Consider the following 20,411-nt stretch of genomic DNA (forward strand, 5'->3'; position numbering starts at 1 on the left):
ACCATCCCTGATAGGTGTTGTGTAACCTGCTCTTAAAAATCTCCAATGATGGAGATTCCACAACCTCCCTAGGCAATTTATTCCAGCGCTTAACCACCCTAACAGTTTTTCCTAATGTCCAACCTAAACCTCCCTTGCTGCAATTTAAGCCCATTGCTTCTTGTCCTACCTCAGAGGTTAAGAACAATTCTTTTCTCTCCTCCTTATAACAACCTTTTATGTACTTGAAAATGGTTATCATGTCCCCTGTCTTCTCTTTTCCAGACTAATATGTAGTAAAATATTTTGAGATGTTGCTAGGTCAACAAGAGAGATTATTTTTCTACCCTAAAGTGGTGTTAGCAGCACTCTGAAACTGCCACAATTTGGGCCACTTTGCTAAACCTTTGGGATTAAAGAACTATGCTTTAAGGAATGCTGGGAGCTGGATTCTGTTGTAGGAGGAAATAAGGTTACACAACACCATTGGCGCTGAGTTTTTAATCTGCTGGTGGGTACTTCACCCAGGCCCCACCCCCACTCCACTCTTTCCCCCAAGGCCGCACCCCTCCCTGCTTTTTTTCCACTCTGGCTCCGCCCCTACCCTGCCTCTTCCCTTCCCCACCCTTTCCACACCCAGTTCCGCCCCCTCCCCCGAGCCCACTGTGCCCTCACTCCTCTCCCCTCCTCTCCAGCGCCTCTTGACGCTGGGAGGGAGGAGGAGGCACTGATTGGTGGGGCCCACCGGTGGGCAGGAGGTGCTGGGCAGAGGGGGAGGTTCTGGTAGGGTGGCTGCCGGTAGGTGCTCAGCACCCACCATTTTTTCCCCAGGGGTGCTCCTGCCCCAGAGAGCCCATGGAGTCAGTGCCTATGCACAGCACTGTTTGTTGCTGTGATGCTGAGCCAGTGAGGGTTAAGTAACCAGCAGCCTACGTGACCTGAAAACAACCCTTAAGGACATATTAGAAGAGTATTGAAATGGTGAACAGGGCCATTCCTTATAGATAGTTAGTAAAGCCATATTAAATAGACTAGAGTCCTTGAAATGTAGGCGTGTATTGTTAGAGAATTAAGAATAGATACTAATTGTATTTGTCTGTGTTTATCTGAATCTTCTAGGTAAACTTATAGCTGCTAATTATCTTATAAGTGCTAAACTTCTGTTCCTCTCTATACTATTTCATACTGTATTCTATTGATTCAAAGATCAAAAGAGGATATTATCATTTATATTGGACTTGAGGTGTAATAATATTATTGTCTTCGTTCCTCTTTGAAATTTGTAGTAGACTACCTATGAACTGTTTGGATAATTGCCTAATGAATACAACTAGTTACCAGTGTATGCCTAGGAAATAGGGATTAGCTTCAAAGCAACAATATACATTACCTATTCTTCAGCCAAGGAAGCCCTGCTGTGACCACAGCTTGTTTCAGCTATAAAGGAAGTCGGGCCTGATCCTGTTTTATCTCAGATCCGCTTAAAATTTATCAGGGAAAGTCTAAGTCACAAGACTGAGGTCTCCAGATCTACTCTGGATTACCCCTGCAGATTGATGAAATCTAATTATGGAATAAACCACCAGTTTGGGGATCGTCTGCCCTATTCTTTTCCATTTGCCCTGGTTGAGCAATCTCAGTGTGGACTCTCCAGCAACCACAGTCACAGTTGCTTAATAGGACTCTCAAAAAAAGCCATTTGTCAGTTTTCTGCATCTCAGCCTGGTTGAGCTCATATTACCAACTCACAATGCTGGGTTGCAAGGAAAAATACAAAATACCCAAATAAAGCAGGCTATACTGACACATTGATGCTTCTCCATAGCTGCAGATATGAATCCTTTGGCATTGTGGACCACATATAAGTACATAAAAGGCAGTTACAAGGAGGAAGGAGAAAAATTGTTCTCCTTGATCTCTGAGGATAGGACAAGAAGCAATGGCCTTAAGTTGCAGCAAGGGCAGTTTAGGTTGGACATTAGGAAAAACTTCCTTACTGTCAGAGTGGTTAAGCACTGGAATAAATTGCCTAGGGAGATTGTGGAATCTCCATCATTGGGGATTTTTAAGAGCAGGTTAGACAAACACCTGTCACGGATGGTCTAGATAATACTTAGTCCTACCATGAGTGCAGGGGACAAGACTAGATCACCTCTTGAGGGCCCTTTCAGTCCTATAATTCTATGATATTACTTCAAGATCAGTATACTGAATTTAATATTTTGACATATTGTGATCTATCTACTCAGGCCAAGATTTCCAAAAGTGTGTGCCTAAAGTTAGGCTCCTAAATCCTTATTTAAGTGCCTATGTAAAGAAGTTGAAGAGTGCTGAGCCCCTAGTAGCTCCCATTGAACTCAACTGATATTGGTTAGTGCTCAAATTTTGAAAATCAGGCAACTTATTTACATGCTTCAATATGAATTTAGAAGCCTAGTTTTAAACAACCACTTTTGAAAAATTTGGCCTTAATCTATGGCATTTCTGATGCACTCCTCACTATAGTGTATTTATCACATGGAATTACAAACACTTCACTGACCCATATGAGTTGAATATATGGCCATCAACCAGGTACATGTGTGGTGTGGCCATATGCCTCATGGTACACTTATTTAGAATTGATGAATGGCATAATCCATATGATAGGCTATAGATTCAATCTCTGTTTTAAATAGTCTTCTACAACAGTAGCACAGAGATGTACTATAGGAAGTCTGGGTAGTCAATAAAGCTGGACAAAAATTTTTGACTGAAGCATTTTTTCAGCAAAAAAAAAAAAAATGCAGATCAGTGACACCAAAATCTTTTACAAGTTCATGTTAGTTTTGCCAAATTAATCCTCTTGAACCTCCCCTACTCCCTACTCCCCCCAAAAACACTGAAACATTTTAGGTTTCAGAGTAGCAGCCGTGTTAGTCTGTATCCGCAAAAAGAACAGGAGTACTTGTGGCACCTTAGAGACTAACAAATTTATTAGAGCATAAGCTTTCGTGGACTACAGCATCCGAAGAAGTGGGCTGTAGTCCACGAAAGCTTATGCTCTAATAAATTTGTTAGTCTCTAAGGTGCCACAAGTACTCCTGTTCTTTTTGTGAAACATTTTAGTTAGACATTTTGTAAATGAAACACTTTGATTTTTTTCCGTTCAAAACTACTTTTTTAGTTCACTATTTCCTACAATTTAATGTGAATGATTCAAAATTGCTAAAAATGCTCAAAATCTAAGCAGAACTTTGTTCTTTCCCAGTTCTTTGAAATTGCCAATAAACCAAAAAAATTAGTATTTGCCCGGCTGTTGTAGTAAGTCCCTGCTGATGTTTGGTCCTGTCTACTTAGATGGTGGTGGTTTTAAGGCTGCTGGCCTATATTAAATAGAGTAATTAAAAATTTGGCTTAGCAGTCTATACACTTCCAAGACAAGGGCTGAATCCACTTAGCTTTATTAGCAAGGGCTTTTTCTCCATTTTTGTCTCTTTTACCTGTAACTGGATTTAATTTATACATAAATATTGGGCCCATAATACAGCCACTAAGTATATTTACATAGCAATTAAAACATTGAATGCTACATGTAACTGAGAGCAACAGTGAACAACCCCCATTATTATCCATGCCAGACACTCAATACCTATCTAACCCAGCCTCAAGCAAATGCTTGAGCAAACAAGGGAGCCTCATCTCATGAATTGAAGGCTGACTAACTTGAACTCTGGTTCACCAAGGGACAGAATGAATTCTAGAGCTAGCAGTGCTTCACTGAAAGCTTCTTTCCTCCAGTAGTTACTGGCAGAAGAGCACTGGGCTGCAGCTGATCTCAAATATCATGACGGAGCATAGCATCTCCCTATGTTTGGGCATGTATTATTAGTGTTATACAGAGACAGGCCTGAACTGGAACTTCTGATCCAACTTCTCCTCTGTCCCTTGCATTTAGGAGAAGTCTGGATCCAAATCCAGACCAGAATTTTGTGGTTTGGCCCTATCTCTGTAATGGGCCTGATCTAGAATTACAGATTCAAACAGGCTCAACTTTGAGTCAGAGTGTTTCAGGTAGGGTGACTAACATGCATAACAAATATATTCAATTTGATTAATTTAACCTCTTTTTCTGTGAACATATTGTCTTCAAACAGGTTGCAGTTTCCTCAAATGTAGTTTTTCAGAGTTATTTTCTAAATTTTTGTTTACAGTATTAACCTCCTTGGGCTGTGTGTAACTTAGTTGCTCAGATATCTTTCTTAGCTGTTTCTAGACTGCCAAGTGATCAGCATGATAGGGTAGTTACAGACAGAAATAATTTCTGCTACTACTTCTTGGTCTGTATGTGAGCAGTTCATTGAGATCATTAAATATTTGAAATTCAGGCTGCTTAGATGAGACACCAAAGTCACATGATATGTTTTTATTCCCTCTTTCTCTAACATAATTTAAAATCAGGCTTCTTCTTACAAAATCATAATTTTCTTGCTATGAACACTCAGTAATTACTTAAAATTCACTGTGTCCATGATCATAACTGCTGGTAAACTTGTTCACTGTATCATCAATGGAAAGCAAACATAAGAAATGTGCAAAACCAGGTAAAGTGAATGTGTTTTAAAATTCAACTGATTGTGAAAAAGAAATTTTGCTTTGTATGCACAGCTCTAATTTCAGATATTTTTGTTGCACCATTTTGCACAGCACTGACCTACTGTTTTAAAATACTAAACTTCTGGGATTGGGGCAGGAATGAGGACCCCTTTCACAATGATGTAGATGCTAGTCTGCATCTTTCTTTATTTGACACAGAGACTTGAACCTCTGCCATTTCTAAGGGTACGTCTATACTTACCTCCGGGTCCGGCGGTAAGCAATCGATCTTCTGGGATCGATTTATCGCATCTTGTCTAGATGCAATAAATCGATCCCGGATCGATCCCAGAAGTGCTCGCCGTCGACGCCGGTACTCCTGCTCCGCGAGAGGAGTACGCGGAGTCGACAGGGGAGCCTGCCTGCCGCGTGTGGACCCGCGGTAGGTTCGAACTAAGATACTTCGACTTCAGCTATGTTATTCACGTAGCTGAAGTTGCGTATCTTAGTTCGAAGTGGGGGGTTAGTGTGGACCAGCCCTAACTTGCATTTCTAAATATTGATTTAACAGTTGGACGTTAAGTGTCATAACAGAAAGTTCTGAAAACTTTCCAGACTTGCACAAAGGTCTGGAAAATATCTTGTTTAAATGGAAAATGGTGGGGTTTTTTTTTCTTTATCGCATTTAAAATAGAGGCCTCTATACTTCACTTAAAACAAACTTGGCTATATAGTTGAAAAATTGGGCAGCTACAGGGTTATTGGTTAAAATCCACCTCATAACTCACTGAGAAAAGAAGAAAGAGAACTTTAATCCTTTTACTGCCATGTTTCTGCTACAGCTAAAATACAGTAGCAATCCTCTGAAGTGCCATGGTCCACTGAATTAGTGGGTACATAGGGCCATACATTTCATTTCAGATACAATACAATTTGCTGTACATTACTTAGCAGCAAATCATTTAAAGGATAAATGATATTTCGCCCATAGATAAAGACTGGGAGAACGGAAACTGCTTAATAAATTGTGTTTGCTCATCCCTGAAACAGGCCTCTTTGTGTAGTGATTAGGAAGGAGCAAGTGTTCCATAAAACCAAATGCTTAGAACACTGATGTTTTATCACGGACAGCAATTAGGAGCCCTATTGGTGGGGATTCTTTTGCTTTTATGTTTCCACTCAGATAAACTCCGCCTGCATTTTAGCTTTCTTATTTTTTGCATCCTCACAGATAAAGTGATAGATGATTATTCACAACAGAGGACTTTCCTGCTTTCTATGGTCTTAATTACTAACTTTTTAGATTAGCTTCTCTTGAACACTGAGCTTCATACATAACTTCAGCATCCTCCCTTTCATATTTCCATGTTTTAGACCCAAAATTCATGTCTCATAATGGTCTGATTCTTATGAGGAAAGTGTAGTCCTGCTTGTTAGCTAGATGGCACTTGTTTTGTATATGAATGTCTGTTTGGATTAATTTTTATTATTGATCAGAAGGCAAATTATATCTCCCAGTACCAAGCACAATGAATCTGGCCTACCTCTCTGTGACCGTTAGAGCATCCCAAATTTTTCCTGATCAGAACCTGCAACAAATTTCCAAGATCCACTATCCACTGCTAAGCAAAGTTGCCCCATACTATACCCTAACAAAAATCAAATGTTGGGAGGTCACATAATTCTGAGTGTGAAAACTGTATGGAACATGCACCCTTAGTAGTTTTAAACCATCACTTCTGCTTTGCCGCCTTTCTGTATCTGTCTGTCCCAGCCCTTCTTTCTTCCCCTATTTCTGGATAATTCACCTTATGGAAAAATCTTGTAGAAATTAATAGAAAATTATACCTTTTTAATAGGGCTGTCGATTAATTGCTGATAACTCATGCAATTAACTCAACAAAATTAATCGTGCTGTTAAGCAATAGAATATCAATTGAAATTTATTAAATAGTTTTGGATGTTTTTCTACATTTTCAAATATATTGATTTCATTTACAAGACAAAATACAAAGTGTACAGTGCTAATATTATTATTTTTATTACAAATATTTGTACTGTAAACATGATAAACAAAAGAAATAGTATTTTTCAATTCACCTCATTCAAGTACTGTAGTGCAATCTCTTTATTGTGAAAATGCAACTTACAAATGTAGATTTTTGTTGTTGTTACATAACTGCGCTCCAAAACAAAACAATGGAAAACTTTAGAGCCTACAAGTCCACTCAGCCCACTTCTTGTTCAGCCAATCACTAAGACAAACAAGTTTGTTTACATTTACGGGAGATACTGCTGCCTGTTTCTTATTTACAATGTCACCTTAAAGTGTGAACAGGAGTTCACATGGCACCAGCGTTGCAAGGTATTTATATGCCAGATATGCTAAACATTTGTATGCCCCTTCCATGCTTCAGCCACCATTCCAGAGGACATGCTTTCATGCTGATGATGCTCGTTAAAAAAGTATTTTTTTAATTAAATTTCTGACTGAACTCCTGGGGCAAGAATTGTATGTCTCCTGTTCTGTTTTACCTGCATTCTGCTACATATTTCATATTATAGCAGTCTTGGATTATGACCTGTTCGTTTTAAGAACACTTTCACAGCAGATTTGACAAAATGCAAAGAAGGTACAAATGTGAGAGTTCTAAAAATAGCTACAGCACTCGACCCAAGATTTAAGAATCTGAAGTGCCTTCCAAAATCTGAGAGGGACAAGATGTGGAGAACGCTTTCAGAAATCTTAGAAGAGCAACACTCCAATGCGGAAACTACAGAACCTGAACCACCAAAAAAGAAAACCAACTGTCTGTGGGTGGCATCTGACTCAGATGATCAGGGGTGCAAGTAGGGCAGTACCCTCCAATATACAGTACCGGCAAGAGATTTTTAGCAGGTACGGGGTAGTGGAAATACTTGGGACTAGCCTCCCTCCCCCCGGAGGGTGGGACCAGCACTCTGCTCCTTAAAGGAGCAGAACACGGCTAGGGAGAACATTCATTCTTTATATGGCTTTAATAGCACAAAACATATGCTAACAAACTTAAACAAAGGCTTTGTTTAAGTTTGTTAGCATATGTATTGTGCTGTTACATTGGTCAGGAGTCCTCAAAAAGGGAGAGGTGGGGGGACGAAATGTGTTTAAACAGTGTTTTTTCTTCTGTTTCTCCCCATTGAGCTGAACTATCCATGGCATCCATGTTGCATCACATCAAGTCCAAATCATTAGACGAATGCCTCTGCTTGCACTGACCAGACGATGTTTGGATTCTGTCAGCCCAGTTCTGCAGCCTGATGGGAATCAGGTGTTGTCCCCAGTGTACATAGAATTCTTCTTTGCAGCCAAACTAGTGTAACATGCATTTTGTTAACTGGAACTGGAGCAGCAAAACAAAGAAAACAAATGCCTCATTTTCCAGCTTTGTGGATGAGAGAACTATAAGTGAAGATTATAATTGCGGACACTGACAACCTTAAACCACCCAGCTGCCTCAGGCATCTGCCAAGAACTTTGCTGAAAATATGTTCCTCATCTTAACAACGGAGCTAAGACTTATCACACATCTGCCCACCTTTATTCAAAAGAAGCTCCTTCTGATCTGACAGCTCAAGCATTGTCAGTTTTATTCAGAACAATTTACAAACTTGGAACCTAATCCTGTAAACCCTTAATCATTTGATCAATCCCATTGAAGACAATGGGACTATTTGCATGACTATGGACCACTTTTGTGGGCTGGTAAGAGTTTCAGGAGTCTGTTCCTATAAAGGAAGTTGAATCCCCTATTGAAATGCAATGTTTGGGTACAATATCATAAAGCAGTTTAGGATACACTTCTACTTAAAATTTGTCTTTTAATAATTCATACATACGCTGAAATGGCTCCTCACCATATTCCATATAAACAGACTGAATACTACATATTTGGGGAGGAAAATGAGTAGTTAAGCATGATGATGTGTGTGTGTGTATATATATATAAAGGGGAGTATCAGAGGTGACAGGGAGAGTGTGGGGGCCCTGGGCTGGGGATGGGGTGGGGAGGAGTCACATGGAGGATAACGTGGGGAAGTCACGTGCCCCCCACCTTGTGTCCCTCCCATGAGTGCAGTACCGGCAAGAAATTATTTCTACTTGCACCACTGCAGATAATGAAAATGAACATACGTTGGTCCGCACTGCTTTGGATCATTATCGAGCAGAAACTGTCGTAGGCATGGACGCATGTTTTCTGGAATGGTGGTTGAAGCATGAAGAGACATATGAATCTTTAGCGCATCTTGCACATAAATATCTTGTGACTCCAGCTACAACAGTGCCATGCGAATGCCTGTTCTCACTTTCAGGTGACGTAAAAAAGAAGCAGGCAGCATTATCTCCTGCAAATTGTGACCAAACTTGTTTGTCTGAGCAATTGGCTAAAGTAGGACTCAGTGGACTTGTAGGCTCTAAAGTCTGACATTATTTTATTTTTGAGTGCAGTTATTTTTTTGTACATAATTCTACATTTGTAAGTTCAACTTTCATGATAAAGAGATTGCACTACAGTACCTGTATTAGGTGAATTGAAAAATACTATTTCTTTTTTTTTTTACAGTGCAAAATTTGTAATAAAAAATAACAATATTAAGTGTGCACTGTACACTTTGTATTCTGTGTTGTAATTGAAATCAATTTATTTGAAAATGTAGAAAACATCCAAAAATATTTAAAGAAATGGTTTAACAACGCAATTTTATTTTTTTAATCGCAGATAAATCACGATTAATTTTTTTAATCGCTTGACAGCCCTACTTTTGAATGTTAACAGCTCCATAGAATTTAAAAGAGCATTCTATACCTTGCTAGGGAATTCTATAAAATGGTTAAAAAAATCTCATTCTTTATTATATTCTATTGTATTTAGAGTGAATTCTATAGAACCCTATTACTTTTCCATAGAATCCTATTAGCTTAAGGGTCACCTTGGCCCCGCCGTTAAAGTAGATGTTTTCATTGGGATTATTCATATGCTTACAATTAAGCATCTGCTTAAGTGCTTTGCCATAATAACTCTACCTAAGATGCGTGCTGTAAGGGCTATAGATAATTGAAATATTATAGCAATCCTAATCTGTGAGTGAAATCCTGGCACTACTGAAGTCAATGGCAAAACGCCCCATGATTTCACTAGGGACAGGATTTCACTCATGGTGCCTAGCAGCAGGTGCCACAGGTAAAACACGTTCATAGATGCACTACTAACTCTCCAGGATATACAGCACGATCAATGGAAAAAAGTAGGTACATTCCAAAATCCGTTAGTTTTCTGCTGGGCATAGTATATATGTCCCATGCCCATCTCTTCCTCAGAGAACATTGCTCAAAAACAACACACTCAGCATAGAGTGAAAGAGATGGTAGAGGTCTCCCTTAGGGAAAAGTCCTGTGGCATGCAATAGAAAATGATAAGATTTCCATAGGTTTTTTTAAGCTTCCTATAGAATTTAAGAGAATTAAATCCAAGCTATAAAATTCTGTAGGATGTTTAAAAAAATAAAAGCCTTTACAAATTATTAAATTCTATAGAGCAATTTCTATAGATGACTATTACATTTCTACAGAAGCATATTGGTTTCATACGTGTTAAATTCCACAGTGCATTTCCATAAAAATAGGCTTTGGTTTTGAGTGCTCAGAAAGTAGGCACTGCTGCTGGTAGCAAATATTTGTGTAATTGGGCCCACAGAACAATGTTTCAATACAAAGTTTCCTTCTTTGCTCAGTAACATAGCAGTGATTTGGCTAATTTCTCTGACTGTCAGCATGTGGAACATAAACTATCTTGTGTTGCCATTTTGGTCTGTTCCTGTGAAGTATTGTCCTTTCTCTTGAATGTTGTTATGCAGCATTGTGCTAGGAGGACGTGACTGTAGTGTGAGGGGATGAGATAAAGTGGCAGTGAGCCCGAACAAGTGGGTCAGTTTCTCCTGCTGTGCCCACTGATACTGGAGATTTCCAACTCTGTGATTCTGATGTGTGATCCTCTAGTAAATCATATGTATATAAAAGTATGTTAATGCAATGCTTGGACTACAGTGTTAAAATGATAAAAAGTCACGAAGTGAAAAGTTAAGTGCCTTGCATATGTGTATTTGTAACTTGCCCATGGGGCATATATGTAACATTTCCATCTGATAGCGATGATGTTTGCGGTGGTGTTGTAGCTATGTTGGTCCCAGGATATGAGACACACAAGGTGGGGGAGGTAATAACTTTTATTGGACCAACTTCTGTTGGGGAAGGGATAAGCTTTTGAGCTTCACAGAGCTCTTCTTCAGGTCTGGAAAAGGTAACCAGAGTGTCAATGCTGGGAGGCAACGAAAAGTGCTTGTTCTTACTCTATACACCATATGTGTTTCCTAGGCAGACTGAGTGTTTCCTATTAAAAGTAAAGGTTTAGTTATTTCCTGTTGTTTTTGTAAGCTAAAGCATTAATAGTTACTTTAATATAATCTTTAGCATGTGCATATTTTAATCAAAAATGCTAAAAAATTAAATAGAATTGACATGTGTGAGTGTTAAAAAACCTACTTGCAATTGTTGTTTCCATTTCATACCTGCAAGGTATTCCAGAATCATCCTACAGTGCTGTCCATAATTTTTAAAGATGCAACATTAGATGGTGGTTTTGAGGAACTGCATTGAGAGATACTAACCAGGCCAGTAATACATATTAACTTTCTTCTTTGCTTTCGTCATGGTGACCCACAAAGGCTCCGATCCATTCCACCAAAGAGGTAACAGGCTCTCTTTATTCACACCAATGTCAAAAGATGTATTTGTACTTGGCTCCCACATGTAGTTTCCAGTCATCTGATGGACTTCACAGTGGCGACCTAAAAAGGAAAAGAGTGTGTTTAGATTCTCATTCTTAGCACTTATCTGCCACTTTCTATTTCCAAAGTACTGGAAAAACAATAGCTAATGAATCCTCACAATGCCTTGGTGAATTAGGCAAGATAATAGTTATTCTTCCCATTTTACAGATGTTAAACTCTTGAAAATAGTGGCTTCTAATTCCAGGTGCCTCCGTTTTTGGGTCCCTAATATTTATACACATAGGGCCTGGGCTTTCAGAGATAATGTGAACCGGCAGCTCCCTTTGACCTTATTTGGAGCTGTGGATAGTCAACCTTTCTGAAAATCTAGTCCTAGTGATCAGAGACACCGAGGCCCCTTTACCTCGAGGGCCCTTTACATTTACCCATTTTAAGGTTTCCTTACATTGCCAGAGTGGTGTAAAGGGGCCTAAGTATAAATGAGAATGAGGTTCTACAGTAGGGCACATAAGTGGCATACACAATTAGAAGCCAGTTTAAAAATCTCTGGGCCCATGACTTACCTAAGGCAACATGGTGAGTCAGCAGCAGAGCCAGGATTAAAACTCAAGAGCTTTCTTCCAGTTGGGTTTGACTCAGCCATGGTAACCCACTCCTATAGATCCTCTCTGGCCTCATGTGTATAATGTACACCCTGCATTACTTAGCCCAGATAGCTGCTTTCAACTACCTGAAAGGGGGTTCCAAAGAAGATGGATCTAGACTGTTCTCAGTGGTAACAGATGACAGAACAAGGAGTAATGGTATCAAGTTGCAGTGGGGGAGGTTTAGGAAAAACTTTTTGACTAGGAGGTTGGTGAAGCACTGGAATGGGTTACCTAGGGAGGTGATGGAATCTCCTTCCTTAGAGGTTTTTAAGGTCAGGCTTGACAAAGCCCTGGCTGGGATGATTTAGTTGGGAATTGGTCCTGCTTTGAGCAGGGGGTTGGACTAGATGACCTCCTGAGGTCCCTTCCAACCCTGATATTCTATGATTCTATGATTCTAAGTGTTGCTTGATTGATGGTGCCAAAGCAAAGAAAAAATAATGGGAGGTAGCTTAGTCACAGAGATGTTCAAATCAGCATTGCTTCACTTGAAATCTTTGTGACACAATTTGACTAGCATCCATTGGAGATGAGTTTACGGTATTTTGCCAAACAAGCTCAGTATAGTTTTTGATAGAAGTTTGTTGTAAATTTATAATACAACAAAAGAAACTAGGTTCACATATTTCTTGATGGGTGTCTGTAATTTCCATGCATTACCAGAAGATAGAATACTGTATTTTAAAAGTTAATCACTAGCTTGGCTTTTTTAAAAGGCAATGTTCAAGATTAAGTTGCACTGAAAGTTCATGATTTATGCATCTTAAAAAAACAACAACTGATGTATGTGTGAGACACTTTCATCATTAGCCTGTGAGTCAGAGATATTGCAAGGACCAAGATAACAGGTTTTGATTATTGTGAGAACAAGTGTAGCAGTTTCAACTAAAATAACCTCAACATTATTTTTAAAATGAGATCTTTTGAGTGGAGGATTTCATATCCTTTGAGTACATATGGTTTTGAGAAGAGTTTTTAAATCACTTTCTCTACTATGTGTTATATATTGAATTAATGACACAAGCTATTTCTCCCCCAACCCGACCCCTGCACTTCTTCCCCCCCCCCCCCCCCCCCCGAAAGTGGGAAAGTAGCATGCGGTTTATTTTTAATTTTAAGAATTTTATAACTTCAAAAAATTCCTCTTTTGAAAAAAATACCTGCTGGACCTCCCAAACAGTTGCACACCCAGCGTGATACATAATAGTTGCACTTCAGTGTCTTGTCTCTGGAAAGAGTTATTCTGGGAATAGCAATACAGGCATAGCCATGGAATGGGCCCAGTCCTGTGAGCTGCTGCGTGAAGTGGCAATATTTCAGTAGCATTTCAAAGTGTCATAGCTGTGACATGAGGCACCCCTTGATGAATGATTTGTTCCACATACATCCAGTAGCGTGCAACTGGTTAAATGTTTTATGGTATCCTTCAAGTCTATTCCCTTGTAATGCACCTTCTGCCCACCCTCTGATCTCTCCTGCTCTGCATAGAGCCAAAATACTGTTGCCTTTTTTGGCCTGAGTGGTCAGCCCATCTTCAGAGCTTGATGGGTTGTTTCCGTTAGGAACTGAAATTGATTATAGTAGTTTCTTGGGTGTAATCCTATTTATTTATAAAGAATGTACACAAAGTCCTGTTTCCTGAATGTGGTAGGAACAGACAGGAGCTATTTTCCTTGTTCCTAATTCCCATTCGGCCCAAAAGAAGCTCTTTCTCTTGGCTTCCTCCTCAGGGCTCACCAGCGCTTCTATTGTGGTCTCCTGGCTGCTTTTCTGTTTTTGGCTTTCTCCTTCTGACACACACAGAGACATGAGCTGCAATCCAATCTGTTCCCAGTCTCTGCATTTGCTCTCAGTTCTAGCCATTGGCCTTAAGGCTCCGCTTCTACTGCAACCATACCATGCTGTTCTGTGACTTGGGCAGTGGATTTTATTGTTTCAGCTATCACTAAACCAGGCGGCATTTAATTGCTCCATTTAGGCTGAATGAAAGGCAGCTAACATGCTCATCAGTTTCACTGAGGTCTGTGATTGCCCATAGGTCATAGACATACTTATTGCTATCTACAAACTCCCTCCATTATAACAGTAGAAACAGCCTTTGTATGGGGAAACTATGCAGAGGGTTGGGGGAAGAAATCCACCCCCTTCCCTGGTCTGTCTCCAACTCGCTTGTGAGACTGTGCAGAGTCTGCATGAAGTCCATCCCCGGTGCATACAGGGTCTCCATCTCCATAACCAACCTCACTCGTTGTAGTAGAATAGAGTGGCAGTTCTGATTCCTGAAGTTTGTGCCACTGGGTGCTCATCCCGCTAAGTAAATTTTGAGCTTGTGAATGGTGTGAGCCTGAAAGCTCTAGAGAGTTAACACTTCTGTTTATCCACAGAACAGTCACAATACCAACAGCAATAGCACATGCTTCCTGATATCATCCACCCCTGTATTACCCTGCATAGGAGCAACCACTCCCGCAACTAGGAAGAGTAGTTCAGTCTCCAGATCCATTCAGGCCTGGCCTGTATTGGAAGCTGGTAGCCAGATTGCCTATTTGTGCCATTTGCAATCACTTTCTGTGTAATATGATCTCTTCACTGGGAACAGGACTAAGGCTACCAAAGAGCCTTCATATAACAATGATCTTCAGCCTCCATGGATTTGGGTTGGATTTGAACCCATGATTTAGGAGTTTAAGGGTCAATATACTATTGCTGTCAGTTTATCCACCTATCTGGTAGGTAGAATAATACTTTCCTAACAGGGTTGCTGTGAGGTTTAATTAATTGTTTGTTAAACAGAGAGCAGAGAATTATTCAGATCAGTGAGAAGTTCACATTGCTATGGATTCAAATTTTTTTTTTTAACTGCAAGCTCAACAAGGCCATGGGACATCAGTTTTCATTCTCAAAGCTCTCATCACATTTTGTAAAGGAAAAGCAGCTCTAACCTGCTCTTTGTATTCTGCAAAAATCTACAGAATGAGCTGGACTCTGCAGAGTTCCCACATAAAATCATAGGACCGGAAGAGACCTCGAGAGGTCATCTAGTCCAGTCCCCTGCACTCATGACAGGACTAAATATTGTCTAGACCAGGACTAAGTATTGTCTAGAACTTTTTGGCCCGAAGGCCACATCGGGGTTGCGCAACTGTATGGAGGGCCAGGTAGGGAAGATTGTGCCTTCCCAAACAGCCTGGCCCCCACCCCCATCCTCCCCCTCCCACTTCCTGCCCCCTGACTGCCCTCCTCAGAAACCCCAACCCATCCAACCCCCTCCCCCCCACTCCTTGTCCCCTGACCGCCCCCACCCGGGACCCCCACCCCCTATACAATCCCCTGCTCTCTGTCCCCTGACTGCCCCGCCCCCTATCCACATCCCCGCCCCCTGACAGCCCCCCGGGGACTCCCACCCCCTATCCAACCGCCCTCTGCTCCTCATCCCCTGACCACCCCCTCCAGGACCCCCCGCCCCAACTGCCCCCCGGGATCCCACCCCCTTATCCAACCCCCCCACTCCCTGTCCCCTGACTGCCCTCCTGACCCCTATCCACATCCCCACCCCCCAACAGGCCCCCTGGGACTCCCACTCCCAACCCTCCCTTTTCCCCATCCCCTGACCGCCCCCCCCCGAAACTCCACCCCATCCAACCGCCCCCTCCTCCCTGACTGCCCCGCAGAACCCCCTGCTCCCTTAGCCAACAACCCCGCTCTCCGCCCCCTTACCAGCAGCAGGAGCTCGCAGCCACGACACCCGGCCAGAACCAGCTGCGCTGTCCACGCTGTCCTGCAGGAGCGGCGGGCCAGAGTGCAGCCCACGCAGTGGCGTGGCTGCCGGAGGAGGGGGCACAGTGGGGGAGGGGCCGGGGACTAGGCTCCCCAGATGGGAGCTCAGGGGCCGGGCAGGATGGAAGTTTGCCGTAGTTTGCCCACATCTGGTCTAGACCATCCCTGACAGGTGTTTGTCTAACCTGCTCTTAAAAGTCTCCTATGATGGAAATTCCACAACCTCCCTAGGCAAGTTTTTCCTAATGTCCAACCTAAACCTCTGTTGCTGCAATTTAAAAATATGCAGATGTTCATGCTCCTACAATAAACTATTACAATACACCCATAATGGGTGATGGTGGGGAAACTGAAGTTTCAAACTTGCAATAGATTTTATTATAAGGAGTAAGCACAAAAGATCATTTAAAATATTTTTCAGATTCATAGATTTTTAAGGCCAAAAGTGACCCTTAGATCACCTAGTCTTCCCTCCTGCTTAATACAAGCCATAAGTAGAGCCCTGCAAATCTGCAGTTATCCGCTTTATATCATGGATATCCACAGACCATGGTTGTGGATCACAGATCAGATGTGGATACAAATTTTGTATCTGTGCAGGGCTTTAGCCTTAAGATTTCACCTGTTGCCCTGAATAGAGCTCAATAACTTGTTTGACTAATATATTTTTTCCACAAAGGCATCCAGTCGTGAGCTAAAGACATCAAGAGATGGAGAATCCATCATCTCCCTTGGTAGTTTGTGCCACCGTTAGAACTGTAAAAATGTATGCCTTATTTCTAATTTGATTTTTGTGTGGCTTTAACCTCCAGTCATTGATTCTTGTTATGTCTTTCTCACTAGATTAAAGAGCCCTTTAGTTCCTGGTATTTTCTCCCTGTGAAGGTACATGGTAATCAAGTCACCTCTTATATTTCATTTTGATAAGCTAAACAGATTAAGTTCTTTAAATCTTCTACCGCAAGGCATTTTCTCAAGCCAAAGAAAATGAATTGTGGTGATCTTTTTAACGACTGGCACCTGGCAAAATTACATCACTGCTTTTAGATGGCTATGAAAACAACATGCTGTATTGTTACTATCACTGCTGTTGCATCCCTATATAATTAAACATTAACTGGACAATCTCAAGAGGAGCAATGGGGCAAAAGGCAGATGCCGTATGCAGATGTCAGTAAAATAAAGTGACTGTAATGGCAGTACAAAAACATCCCTTTGCCAAGCAACAGAAAAAAATGAAGAGGAGATAATTCCCAAGAATATAGTGGCTACCATACACTTTGGGAAGGTTGTCAGCAAAAGCATTTGCACGTTTACATGCTACAACTAATTTAGGATGCTACATTTATTTTCTGTATTTAGCTCTCTTCCAAGCACCTTTCCCCCACTGGCTCTAGGCACTTTTGCCAACAGCAAAATATACTGACCCCAAGGATGAAATTTAAAAAATCCGCAATCAACTGCCCCAAACAGCACCCACTCCAAAATCACTACCCTTGCTCATTCAGTAGCGACCTGGATTCATGAGCTATACCCCAGATCATTACATAGTTCAAGTTGCTCCAAGAATGAGGCTACTGACACAGACCTGATCTGGCCTACATTAAAATCTATTTCCATTGACTTCAATGCATGTTGCGTCAGATCATTACTAAGTAGCACTTCACATAGAAAACACTGGCTTCCAGTTTGTTTCTGGGTGGAGTTTAAGATGTTGGCTTTGACCTGTAAAGCCCTAAACTACTTCAGAAAATGCATCTCTCCTGTATGATGCCACTGTCATTGCAGTTGAAGGAGGGACGTGAGCTAACAGCCTCTCATTTCTTTTAGGGGGCTTTGACTGTGTAAGTCACTGCCCCCACTTGTCTAACAAAGTGCTGATTAGTTTATGTTTAAGATATGCTTCAAGCCTCGTTTAATTTCTCAGGATTCTCTTGAGGGGTGTTGTGTGGTTAGATGGGGGAAGGAAGGTCATGAGTTTGAGTTTCACCTCTTGTGACGGTCCTCGCTCAGTGGTTAGTTGGTAGGGTAGCATTGCCTAATGGTCAGGGCTTAGGCCCATGACTTCCACCGGGGTGGTTGTTGCTAGGGGCTCTGACTCAGAGCCCTTTGAAGGCTATCAGTGCTCTGACAGCCAGGGTATGCATAAGGCTACCCTCCCTGGGCCACTTTCCATCACCCCCGGTGATTGTCCCAAAGTCGCCATCTGGGTTAAGGTGGCGTGAAGGATGGCTGCACACCCCAAGGCAGCCTCTGGCAGCTGTGTGTAGTGTGGTAGCTCTCTTGGGCGGCAACTGCCTCTTCCTGCGGTATGGCCCACCCTCCTAGGCCACATCAGTCCTAGGGCTTTCCCCTGCTGGTAGTCCAAACAAAATAAAGGTGATTAACAAAGTCTGGAGTTTGTATGAGAGAGGGGAATGCTTCCCTCTCAGGCTGTCTCTGTAGGAGGTCCTCCCTTCCCTCAGAGAGGGCAGTTGTCTAAGGGAGAGATTCTGCCTTTCCCTCAGCTCTTCTCTGCTGGAGCTGATGGTTGCAGGTCTGCTCTCTTCCCTGGTCTACCCCCAAATGAGCTGCTCCCCTTCCTTTTAATGCCTCTGGTTGGTGCACTTCCTACACGTGTGGAGGAGTGGGACTGGCTGAGCCCAGAGTAGTTCCTGAATCCCTGGTTAACCAGTGCGGGATTTGTATACCCGTCACACTTCTATTTGATGAGAAAAGTAACATTTCTCCATCTGAAAGGAATGATACATTTCTCACCAAGCCCAGATGAAAGTTAGGGCTGGGCTACCTTAGAAAATTAGATCGATTCACCTATGTTGCTCAGGGTTATGAAAAATCCCCCGCCCCCCTGAATGATGTACTTAACTGACCTAAGTACTCATGTAGACAGTATGAAATTCTTGCTTCAGCCTAGCTACTCCCTTTTGGGGAGGTGGATTTACTACAGCGATGGGAGAACCATGCTGCAGCTGTGCCACGGTAGAGTTTTAAGTGTAGACAGACCCAAACTGTTTTTGCCAGAGGTGATAATAAATACCTGTTTGCAGTGTTGTAGCCATGTCAGTCCCAGGATATTAGCGGGACAAGGTGGGTGAGATAATATCTTTATTGGACCAACTTCTGTTGGTGAAATAGACATGCTTTTGAGCTTATACAGAGCTCTTCTTCAGGTCAGATACCTAAGCAGCAATGGATCTATGAACACTCCCAAATTGCTAACCTAAGAGACAAATCAGTGGTGCACCCTGTCATTAAGGGATGCTGATATAATCTCTGCCATCTCTTCCTGTTGCGTTTCCCAAACTACCAGTATCTCCTTGGTCTTGTGTAGACTGAGCCTCAGCCAGCTGGTCCGCATCCAATACCCAGTTTCAGTCAGGCACTGGGTAAGCCACCCCACTCCATCAGGCAGGTTAGATGAAATGGAGCCAGAGCTGGATATAGTAGTCACCATATTGAAGACACCATAGTATATCGATTCAGTGTCCTTCTAAACAAACACACACACACATATATAAAAGACAGGAGAAACCTAGGGTTCCTCACATGAAAGGGCAGAAAAGCAGTTGCCCAAAGCTAGCCTCTAGATCTCTCTCAAAGAAAGGAACAAGTCACTCAAGCAATCCTTTGTGGCTTTCTTTTAGATTTGCATAAAGGTTTCCCTGCAGCTGGGGTGAAGTCGGTACAGTATATGCTTTCTTCTGAGTCCCTTACCATGCAGATAGAATAAAAGGAAACACCAGGGAATAATACAGTCACAGTGTAATGGAGGGCATAGATCCCATCCTGGGTGGGGCAGGGAAAGAGTTAAAGCTCTCTGTCTGAACAGCTGCTACCCCTTAATGCAGGGTTTTCCAGGGAACTAAGCCAGGAGGGACATGTGGTGGGGCTCAACCTAAGGAAGTTTCTAAATTCCAAAGTGGCCTATCAGAGGACTGGGGTGTATGGCAGTCTGACCTAGACCACAGGGGTGAAATCCTGGCCCCACTGAAGTAATTGGCAAAACTCCTGTCTTCAGTGGTCACAGGATTTCACTCCAGACCTTCCCCATATGAAGGAGAGAACAGGCTAAAGTAAGGCTCATTTTTTAGAAAGGGTTTGCACTTTGGCTGCACATGGCTGATTTTTTATTTAGAAAAACCGGGCTGACAGAAGGCCTGTCACCACTATTTATTTGCTTCTTTTGTTTTGTGCTTTGGTCTCTCTGACCTGCAAAAGTTAAGCCTAACCCAACAGGGCTGTCTCTTCTACAGTAGCAAAAGATACATGTCCCCTGTTTAGCAATAGGCGTGGGTAGAGTGGTTCAGATGAAACTTGGGCTGGTGCTTAGTCCTCAGTCTGAAATGAACTTGATTTTTTGACAATTTAATTATAAAAACTTCAGTAAAAGTATGTATAAAACAAGCCCTGCATGTGCCTCCGCACTTTTTAGTTTCCAGTGGTATTTCTGTTTCCGACAAACATAGCTGACACTGAGACCCACTGGAATTTCTTTATTATTACTTATCACTTGTATTACAATAGTGCCTAGAGTCTCCCCCTCCCCCCAAGTAAAACTGGGGGAGGTTGTGCTAGGCATTGTGCACATGCATAGTGAGACATATCTCC

At 41.9% G+C, this 20,411-nt stretch overlaps 1 protein-coding gene across 1 annotated transcript in view; it reads right to left on the reverse strand.

The window, feature by feature from the left end:
• The window catches only part of ENPP6 (ectonucleotide pyrophosphatase/phosphodiesterase 6), a 57,201-nt gene that overhangs the window by 22,262 nt on the left and 14,528 nt on the right, over nucleotides 1–20,411 (reverse strand). The window contains exon 2 of the mRNA XM_005281960.5: nucleotides 11,257–11,436. Coding sequence (XP_005282017.2) covers nucleotides 11,257–11,436 — 180 coding nt within the window. The remainder of the gene's footprint in view (nucleotides 1–11,256; nucleotides 11,437–20,411) is intronic.

Source organism: Chrysemys picta, chromosome 5 (assembly GCF_011386835.1).
Source record: "Chrysemys picta bellii isolate R12L10 chromosome 5, ASM1138683v2, whole genome shotgun sequence".
Classification (NCBI taxonomy): domain Eukaryota; kingdom Metazoa; phylum Chordata; order Testudines; family Emydidae; genus Chrysemys; species Chrysemys picta.